Source organism: Mus caroli, unplaced genomic scaffold, assembly GCF_978045245.1.
Source record: "Mus caroli unplaced genomic scaffold, Mus_caroli_1 scaffold_14, whole genome shotgun sequence".
In the NCBI taxonomy this organism is placed as follows: Eukaryota; Metazoa; Chordata; class Mammalia; order Rodentia; family Muridae; genus Mus; species Mus caroli.
Window position 1 is genome coordinate 110,690,616 of NW_028227269.1, and position 10,388 is coordinate 110,701,003.

Consider the following 10,388-nt stretch of genomic DNA (forward strand, 5'->3'; position numbering starts at 1 on the left):
CAGGAACATGGCAGCGTCCAGGCAGGCATGGTGCAGGCAGAGCTGAGAGTTCTACATCTTCATTCAAAGGCAGAGAGGAGAAGATTGGCTTCTAGACAGTTAGGACTAGGGTAATAAAGCCCACACCCACAGTGACACACCTACTCGGACAAGGCCACACCTCCTAGTAGTGCCTCTCCCTGGGCCCAGCATATACAAACCACAGCCATCCTGACCTATTACCCTTCAAGCATGACGTCATCTGAGGACGGAGCCTTCAACACTTCACATTCATACTAGAACGGGAGTCAGGCCCAGTGGAACCCCATGGCGCGTGTACAGACTGCACTAGGAAGTGGGGATTCTGGGAGGAAAAAGTCCATTATCTTAACATGAACAACAGCCTTCTTAGTGGTGGTTCCTGAGCCAGTTCACTGGATTTAAGCCATGCAGTAGGGGGCAAACGCATGACTCCACACAGAGGTATCGTCCATTCTGTACAGTTCTACAACCGGGGGAAACCACCATTTGGGGGTGGGGGTGGGGAAGCACAGCAGTCAGTAGTCACTGGACCCTTGTTCTATTTAGAATTGTGCTCCCTCTTCATGTCGAAGGCCTAACTCCCAAGAGTCAGAGTGTAATTGTATCTGGATACAGTTTTTTGTTCGGTGTTTTGAGACTGGGTCTCTCTACCTAGCCCAGGCTGGCCTCCAACTCACAGAGATCAGCCTGCCTCTGCTTTCTGAGAGCTGGGATTAAAGGTGTGAGCCAACACACAGGGCTGGTGGATATAGTCTTAAAGAGTTAAAACAGGGTCCTTAGGGCAGAACTTAATTCAAAGTACTGGGTGTTATTATAAGATGAGGACACACACCCATCCAGTAAGAACAGGCAAGTTTTTATTTGTAGATTCTGGAAGACAAAAGCCTGCAGAGAATCCGACACTTTGATCTGAGACTTCCATTCTACAAAGTCTGGAGAATTAACGGGTGCTGTGTGTACACTCCGGGTCTCCTGTACTCCAAGATGAGCACAAAACTTAATGCACCCGAATAACTGACGTTCCGATTGTGTAGAAATAGAAGAACTGAGAAAACCCTCAGCATCACTGTTTTGCCTGTTCAACATGTTAGAAGACACCACAATATTTTTAAATCCTGACCAGCGGACCCGCAGGTGACGCCATAAACCCTCAGGCTCCCTGCCCAAGATCAGACCTCAGGGACACAAGAGGAACTCGTAGGGGAAGATGGGTGCCCCGATCCACTAAGATCAGGAGCTGGGATAAAGCCGCCACCCTACTGTTTGATACTGATATCTCACCTACCACCTATCACCGTTGCTTAGCGACAACAAAGCCTTGTGGCTTTTCTCGCGCTGAGCCCCGCCCTCGATCTCGTGCTGGTATGCAGAGTCCCTTAGCACACCAGGCCTGCCCACAATGTAGCCTCCCGCTAATCCCGCGCCCCACCCCAGAGCCCCGCCTCTTAGCTCCCGGCCTATCCTGAGCTGTGACATAAAGTAGCCCCGCCCCAACACAACCCCCCTCGGCCTATCCCGTGCCACGCCTTGCGCAGACCTCACCCCGCCGCGCCAGCGCCCTTGGCCTTTTCCCGCGCCCCTGCATTCCAGCCACTGCCTCCCTCAGCCTATCCCTCGCCGCTAACTGCGTAAGTCCCGCCCCCGATGTCTCTCCGGCCTATCCCGCGCAGCGGCCCGTTTGAGGCGAGCCCCCAGCCTTTCTCCGGCCTATCGGGCGCCGCGCCCTCGTCGGCTCGGGCCTCCGCCGCGGTCCGTGGGCGCCGTGACGTGTGTTCGGCGCGCTGCGCGCCGCTGAGGGCTGTGTCTGGTACCCGCTACCATGCCCAAGCGGAGCTGCCCGTTCGCAGACGCAGCCCCGCTCCAACTCAAAGTTCACGTGGGCCTGAAAGAGCTGAGCCACGGTGTGTTCGCCGAGCGTTACTCACGCGAGGTCTTCGGTGAGTGTGGACTTCCGTGGGTAGAGCGCGCCACGCCGCGCGGGGCAGCGGGAGACCCCGGGAGCGTCGCGAGCTCACGGTGGACGCTGCTTCAGGCGGCTCCTGGAGAAATCCGAGTCGGACCCGAGTCCTGCCGAGCGGACTAGCCTGGCGCGGGACCGGCGGGGGGACTGGGCTCGAGTGGGCGTGTGGCGTACGCTGCCCTGGGCCCTCGCAAGTGGCCTTTGTAGCGGATGGATGTTGCTGAGCATTGCCTTGCAGTGATGGCTTTCTGGGGCAGGTGTAACGCAGTGTACCGGAGCTTGGCGCAGTTTGCGGCTGTATAACTTTGAGCGGTGCCGCTGCGCCTTTGGAATGTGCGGGAAAACAAACTCCCTACGCAGCCTCGGTATTTGTCCTTTCCCTCTCTGTGCTCTGGGAACGCAAACTCAAGTGCTGAGACGCAGGGGCGATGCATGAAGCGAAAGGACTGAGCTGCAAAGAGTGTGCCCCCCCCCACGCCCCCCAGTCTAGACATGGCCGGGCGTCGTGGCTTGTTTTTTTTGACGCCAGCACTCAGAAGGGAAAGGCATGGGCTTTATAGTGAGATGTCTTAAAACAGCAATAACAGAATGCAAACACGGCCGCAATGCAAATGCAGCCGGTTAAAGTGCAGTCTATGCAAGCCTGGACGTGAGTCAGTTCCCAAGAACATACAGTAGGAGAGAATTCCTGAAAGTTGACTTCCAACCACACTCATAGTAACTAAATAGCCAAGTAAATTAATTTTTTTTTTTAATGTAAGCATGCAGTTGAAAAGAAGGCCTAAGTGTTCATTGGAACCTAACAGCCTGGCTCCACCCTTCTGAGGGCTTGTGTGTTGGAGCACTTGCCAGGCCACTCAGCCAGCCAGTCAGGAAGGGGTGCAGGGCTCTAGCGAGTTGTATAGTACACACAGTTCACCAAAACCCCAGCCCACACTCTGGACTCTGCTGGACCAGGAGTCCTTAAGGAGAATATTGCTCTCATCATGGAATTCTTCCCATTTCTTGTTTTTCAGACAGGCTTTCACCGTGTATCTTAGCCTGGCTTTGAACTTGAGTAATTCTGTCTTAAAGTGGGAGGCAACTGAGCTGGGAATAGCCACTCTTTTTGAATTTCTGTTTGCATCCAGTGTCACAGAGAGGTCCCTGGGTCGTGGGAGTATTTCTAGAACTCACAACAGTGTTTCCCTTTAGGGCTCCCTGGGCCTGAAGCCGGAAGGGAAGCAATCCACTATTATAGGTGTGAGCAGCCAGTTACCCAGGGTTGGTGGGTGGCAGGGCTGGAACATTCTGGGAGGTCTTTGTCAGGGGGTTGTTGTCATTGTCCCTTTAGTAAAGTTGTTCACTGGCCTGGCAATGGTTGTAGGTGCTGTTCTAAACCCGTGTCTGTTTTCTGCCTCCTTGGGACACTTGCCTTTGAGAATGAATGGTTCTGAGCCAGAGCTTTCTCTGGCACTGAGACAGGAGGAGGGCTAGGAGTGCAAAGAGGGCACCAACCCGGTGAAGTGAATAGCTGTGGCTGCTGACAATAGAATGATGGGAGGAGCACCAGAGTGGAGCACAGCCTGGTGGCTGGGAACAGGCAAAGGGGGCTCCAAGCCTTGTGGGCCATAGGATATCTGTGCAGCCGCTTTGCGGTTCGGAGAGTTATCTCAAGGAAGGATCTTCCTCCCCAGAAAGAACCAAGCAGCTCCTTTTCCAAGGGGCTCGGGCCTATAGAGATCACATATCGAGCGAAGATTGTTCCGTGAACCACCTGCGGGAGTCACTGAAGTCTGGTGTGGTGGGAGCCCCTCAACCTGCGAGGGGACAGATGTTGATTGGACCTGATGGCCGACTGACACGGTACCAAGCTCAGGCCTCAGAAGGTGGTGAGTGGCCGCTAGTGGGGCTGACTTGCTATTACACCTAGGGTAGATGGTGACAGTGTTCTGTTCAAGAGCCTTGACTACCTGGGCAAACAGGATCTACTTAGAGCAGTGGTTCTTAGCCTGTGGGTCACAACTCTTTGACAAATCTCTGTCTCTAAAAATATTTATGTTGCGAGATTCATGACAGTAGCAAAATTAGTTATGAAGTAGCAATGAAAATACTTTTATGGTTTCGGGTCACCACAACATGAGGAACTGTATATATTAAGGGGTCACAGACTTAGGAAGGTGGAGAACCACTGACTTAGAGCCTGGTAAGTGGAGCAAATGTTGCTGGGCAGTCTGCCCCTCACAGACATCCAGAGTGGAAGTCACCAGGTTCTAACTGTCATCTCAGAAGCTCTCCTGGCGTCCCATCTGCAGTAAGAAGATGCCAGTCCATTCCCTGTTGAGGGCTGGTTCTCGTGTGACTTGTGAAAAACAGGACTCTGCTTCAGCCCTGAAGCTTGTTGGGCCCCAGAGCAGCCCAGAAGCCTCTGGGCTGACCAGTGAAACAGTAAACCCCGTCTTGAGACCCAGACAGATACGGGGTTCTGATAGAGTACTCCAGGGAAGAGCGAGCCCGGCCATACTAGCAACAGGCAGGTGATCTGTCCTGGAGTCCTGTGACCAGTCCTGGGAATGCCTCGTTGTGAACCTTTAGTGCTCCAGGGGGTGATAGATAGGTTGCCAAAAGGACTCAGTTGCAGGGGAAGCAGGGTGCCTGTCACCCTCTTGTTCTTCCAGTGCTGACAGCCTCGGTGTTTTCTCCTCACAGGCCTTCCCAGGACAGCGCCCATCGCTTGTTCATCGTGCATGAGATCTGTGGATGGGAAGGCGGTCTGCAGCCAGTGCAAGCGGGCCCTGTGTGGGCAGTGTGTATACACCTGCTGGGGCTGCGGTGCTTTGGCCTGTGTGCTGTGTGGCCTTGCAGAGTGAGTGCTTTGATCTGTGGGGGTGCAGACATCACGGTCCCTCTCCCTGTGAGGGCACAGGTGCTGGGTGGGTGACTCAGGGATCCTTTTGCAAGAAGTACATGCTTCCCAGTTGTCTGTGGCCTACTTAAAGCAGCTCCCTGGCTTACACAGCCTTGTGTCTGGTCTTCTGAGTCCTTATTAGGGCTCCAACAGTCCACACTGTTGTCTAGTTTCAGTTTCTGTCCAGTGTGCGTATCATTTGAGGATTGCCTCACACACGTCACTGGGTGTATGTGTGTACATTCAGGTCATGCCTGCCCCTGTGTGTTAACTGTGTATTAGCAGAATGGAATGGATGCTGCTTACCCATTGGCTGCAGCCAGATGAGTCAGCTACTTAGAAGTGCTCAGTGAGTGGGTGGACAGTGTAGAGCCCTGTCCCTTTGTTCCACACTGTAAGGACTTGTTCTACCAAATGAGTATGGGATCAGCACAGTGGACCTGGATAAGCTCAGCCCCAACATTCTCTAAAGCTAATGCGTCAGATGGAAAGCCACACTTCATATGGCGAATCCTCGCCACCAGGGTGCTCTTCAGTGGTTTGGAGAGATCAGGAGTGCTTGCAAGGGTACTCTGGGGAGAGTCTCAGGAACCTTAGGGCTGGTTCATGCTAAGGTGGGAGGGAGAGTTTCCCAGGCTGCCTCCAGGCTTGTGGTGACTGCTGTAGGTCCTCAGGTTTGTGTCAGTGGCCCTCTTGTTGCTATGTCTTCATGTCACTCCTGTGTGTCTCTTATGACATCTCACCCGTCTGGTAAACCACAAAGGACTGGAACCAAGATGCAAGACCCACAGGATGTTTGCATGCTAGGCCTCCTTCCAGAGACAGTGGTGTCCCCAAACTGACCCTGAAATGCCTATCACCTGAGTCTGTCTTCAAACAAGTTCCCATTCTGATGTGTGATGCGATTAGGGCTTCAGTGAGTGGGGATGCATTCAGCTACTTAGGTATCTTCTCTCTCTCTCCCACCAATTGTGCAGCTATGCCGATGATGGTGAGAAGACACTGTGCACCAGCTGTGCTATGTTTGAAGCCTGAGGTGGCCACAGACAGTACAAGATGTTCACACTAAAGAGAGAGAAGGTGGCTTTTTATATGTTATGTTTTATACCTAGTAACAAATGAATAAACCTCTTTATATTTGCACAAGGACTCCTTCCCTTCCATCTGTTAACCGTTCTTAGGGTGGCAGTGATGGCTGCAGGGGCAAGCCCTCGCAGCTGCTCAGCTGTCTTGGCATTGAGACCCCTGCTTATTACCCACATCTGACAGGCAAGCCAGACCCAGCAAGTTCCTTCCTGTCCTCCCTCATCTGTAAGAGGAAGAAGCAGCTGGACTCCAGGAGTCAGGCTGCAGAATGGTCACCTGCGTACTAGACCAGCTCAGGCACTGAATTGCCACTGTCAGTCACATAGCCAGCCATCAATACCTACACTGCTGGGTTCCAGGTGATTTAATGAGCCCTTGTCCTCTAGGGGTTTGGCCCTGTGGAATGTCCTGTGTGGCAGTCCTCACCATATCTTCAGAGGTAGTTTATGCAGGGCTCTAAGGAGTACACAGGAGGTAACATGGCCTGGAAGATAATGGTGGGCCAGTCACTGCAGCCACCTGGGTCTCCTACTTACAAGTGGTTGGCTGGGTAGATAGGGCAGAGGTCTCCTTGTCCTGACCTCTACGGTTGGTTCCCATACACATCGACGAGGTGCTGTCCTAGATAGGGTTGGTTTAAGTTTCCCTATACGACTGAAAAGTTGGCCCAGAGGCCCTACGTGGGCAGGAGGCTAGAGAGGGCTGAGGTGGGGAAAGGCCTTACGCACTTGGGAAGTTCCCTCATTGCTGTGGATAATGGGATAATGGGCTGGTTTTAAGTGTGGAAGCTGGTGGTCTGTAGGTAGTGACTAGGAGCTGGGCCCATTAGGGCCCAAGGTAGCAGTTAGCTGCTGTAGCTGTGCTGTGGGGGTGGGTGCTGGGGGGCGGGGCACCCAGATAGGCCAGCCACTGAGGCTCTGAAAATGGAATCTGGGGATCCTAACTGGAGTCTGTCTATTTGCCTATTTAATTTTCTTTGTGGCAAGGGCTCACTGTGTAGCCCTGGCTGTCCTTGAACTCAGAGATCCACCTGCCTCTGCCTCCTGAGTTCTGGAACTAAAGGCGTGCGCCACCACGCCTGACATCCCTCTGGATCTTAATTAGCTGGCTTGAAGCCACTAAGCCACTTGAGCTGGCTGTTGTTGGCCAAAGCAAACCCTGACCGTACCTCACACCCATCCCATGGCTTCTGGTGCTGTTTTATCCTGGCCTAGCATCTTTGTACTATGAGCTTCTGCTGTAGCTAGCCCATCTCTGTCACCAGTGGGGATCATTGCCCAGTCCCCAACACCTTCAGGCTGCCCTCTCTCATAAACCCCAGACTTTACCTCTCCTGCTTCCTGCCCCGCTAGGGGTTCAGTCTACCTCCCAGCATGCTCAACGTGCTTTCTTTCACCTTAGAGCTTCTTGGCTCCCTTCTTGGCTGGAGGCCCTTCCTCTGGGTGTTTGTTCATTTATGTCTCTCTGGGTTGGGCTCAGAAGCACCCTAGTCCTTACTGCACAGCCCTGTCAGCTTTTCTGATCCACCATAGGGAATACGGATGGATGCTTGCTATTCCTTCCAGCTGCCATGCAGATTCCTGAGAGCTGTGATGTGGCTTCAAATGACATCTTACATGTCACAGACCTGTAGTAATCTGCCCAGCATCCAGCCATGAGGTAGTGGGGAGTGTATTTGAGTGTGCAGGTCAGCGTGGGGTGCATGCATGAGTTTGCATGTGGAGCCAGCAATCTACTTGGTGTTGTTTGGGTTTTATTTGGTTTGTGGGTGGTTTGGCTTTTGAGGCTAGGCCCCATTTGGCCTGGAGCTCACTGATTAAGTTAAACTGTGGACAGCAAGCCTCAGCCCCCCCCCCCCCCCCGCCCCGTGTCAGCCTCCCTAGCATTAGGAGTGTAAACAAATGCCACCACTGTGCTTTGTAAAATACATATTGTGGGGGCCAAACTTGGGGCATGTTTACATGGCAAGCATTTTGGCAACAGATGCCCCGGTTCCTATCCAACTTTAAAAAAAGAACAAAGTACTTAGATATTGGACAGCACCCAGTGTCAGATGATAACCCCAGAGGGCATGAGATGAACCCGGGTTCTGCTGAGAACCCTGCCTGCTGAGCATCCGCCTGTGGTGTGGGAGGAGATTGAGAGAGCTTGTGAAAAGGATTGAGAAGATTGGGGGATGAGAACTAGGGTAGCCAAAGTTTGCATAGCAGATTGTCAGTGGATCAGAGCATCCTTGATGGTGTTAATCATGTTGTTGAGAGCAAGGGAGGGAACAAGAAGCAGTCCACATTCCCAATAAAGAAGGGATATGGAAGACGGGTGGTGGTGGAGCACGCCTTTAATCCTAGCACTTGGGAGGCAGAGGCAGGTGGATTTCTGAGTTAGAGGCCAGCCTGGTCTACAGAGTTGAGTTCAAGGACAGCCAGGGCTACACAGAGAAACCCTGTCTTGAAAAACAAAACAAAACAAAACAAAAAAAAAAATGGGATTTGGGCAGGATCCTCACCACCATCTTCATGCTCCGTAGGTAGGCCTCCCTCTCCTAATGCAGACTGCCTGGCCTCTCCTTTGTGGTGAAAGCCATGCCTGACAAAGCCATTGTCACCATTACTGGTGTATAGCAGTTTTCCATCTTGGAGAGCTCTTTAAGACACAGGATGGTGGGCTGGAGAGATGGCTCAGTGGGTAAGAGCACCCGACTGCTCTTCCGAAGGTTCAGAGTTCAAATCCCAGCAACCACATGGTGGCTCACAACCATCCGCAACAAGATCTGGTGCCCTCTTCTGGAATGTCTGAAGACAGCTACAGTGTACTTACATATAATAATAAATAAATAAATCTTTAAAAAAAAAAAAAAAAAAAAGACAGGATGGTGAGGGTGGGGCATGGTAAAACACTCCTGCAGGGAAGCTCCTTATGCTCAGCAAGCAAACTTAAGGGCTTTAGGAAGTCCCTGAAACCGACCACATTCACTAGGGCTTCCCCTCCCAAACGTTCTCAGATCAGCTGAGCTGCCTCAGAGGCTCAGACCACTCTCTAGCCTGTTGAGCTGCCTGTAGTTTGTTTTGGGGTATGCTTTTGTGAGCTGTCACCCATGCCTTGGCAATGCAGCTGTCTTCTGAGTCATCTCTGTTCCTGTAAACAACCTATATTCTCATATGCCACCTCCGTCAAACTCACTGGTCCTCCAGGTCGGGCTTGGGTGATATCTGTACTCTGCTGTCATTGGTTCCTTAGCTGGGGTTAATAGGTGTTTGCTCACATCTCTCCAGTGCTACACTACAAACACTTAACTATATCCTAGAACAGAACTCAAAAGGTCTTGTTTCAACTCGGTTCCCATAAGACAAATAGTAAACTTTGCTCCCTCCTTTCTAGGCCTTAGTGTAGGTCATTTCCCTACATGGAAACTATAGTCATCAAGTGGCTACACACCTCATTCCCACCGGTCTCCACCCTAGCAAACACCATTCTACTTCCTGCCTTATGATTACTTACCTCATTTAAGCTTACCAGACCCTACCATGGCCACAGGGTCTATCCCCTATCTGCTCTGGTGGTTTGGGCTAGGCCAGGCCTGTCTTTGGAGAGAGGGTACCACTTCCCAAGAGCACTCCCTAGATGTCTGGCTCTCACCTACAATGATCATGTTGGGCAGCTTTCATGAGTAACAGTGGGCTCAGGAAGAGAGCTTTGCCCACCTCTGTGTTGCGGGCACAACTTCAGGGCCCCCTCCTCTGTACTAGAGACACGTCCCTGAGAGGTCTTGTGGAAAGAGCAGCCTGTAGCCGGCCCAGCCCTGGCTTTAGCTGTGTTTGTTTCTACGTTTCAGCCACTTTAGGTAAGATTTAGTGCTAAGTCTGAGGGCCACAGAAAGCACTACAGTCCTTATTTCCTTCCTCCCTCCTTCTCCCCCTCTCTCCCTCCTGACTGGATCTAGCTACACTGACCTGGCTGGCCTTGAACTCAAGTGCTAGAACTAAAGGTGTTTACCACCATCCAGATCCAGCCGATGTTTTTGTCTATAAATCTTACTTCAAAGTCAGTAGGTGCTGGGCAGTGGTGATACACACCTTTAATCCTAGCACTTGGGAGGCAGAGGCAGGCGGATTTCTGAGTTCGAGGCCAGCCTGGTCTACAGAGATTCAGGACAGCCAAAGCTATACAGAGAAACCCTGTCTCTAAACAAACAAACAAACAAAACCAAAGTAGGCAATGCTGTGTACTGTTCCAGGTCATCCAAAGAAAATCTTTGGCTGTTATAGAAGTGGATATTCTTATTTTCCAGAGGTCCAGATCATCACCCACCCTAACTTTGCAGGAGTCAGACACCATCCCAGCAAGGCCACCAGCCACTAGGCTCTCTGTACATGTGTAGTCCATACCTTCGGGGAGGCCATCTGGCTGGAGGCCTCTAAATGTTTTGCTGAGCAG

The 10,388-nt window shown here is 52.0% G+C and overlaps 1 protein-coding gene across 1 annotated transcript; it reads left to right on the forward strand.

Moving 5' to 3' along the window:
• The first annotated feature begins 1,722 nt into the window (after window positions 1–1,722).
• Siva1 (SIVA1 apoptosis inducing factor) lies at window positions 1,723–6,017 on the forward strand. The gene is made up of 4 exons (XM_021179119.2): window positions 1,723–1,958; window positions 3,658–3,852; window positions 4,670–4,826; window positions 5,846–6,017. The coding sequence occupies exons 1-4, from the start codon at window positions 1,841–1,843 to the stop codon at window positions 5,901–5,903; spliced, it is 528 nt and encodes a 175-aa protein (XP_021034778.2). The 5' UTR covers window positions 1,723–1,840; the 3' UTR covers window positions 5,904–6,017.
• Window positions 6,018–10,388: the final 4,371 nt, after the last annotated feature.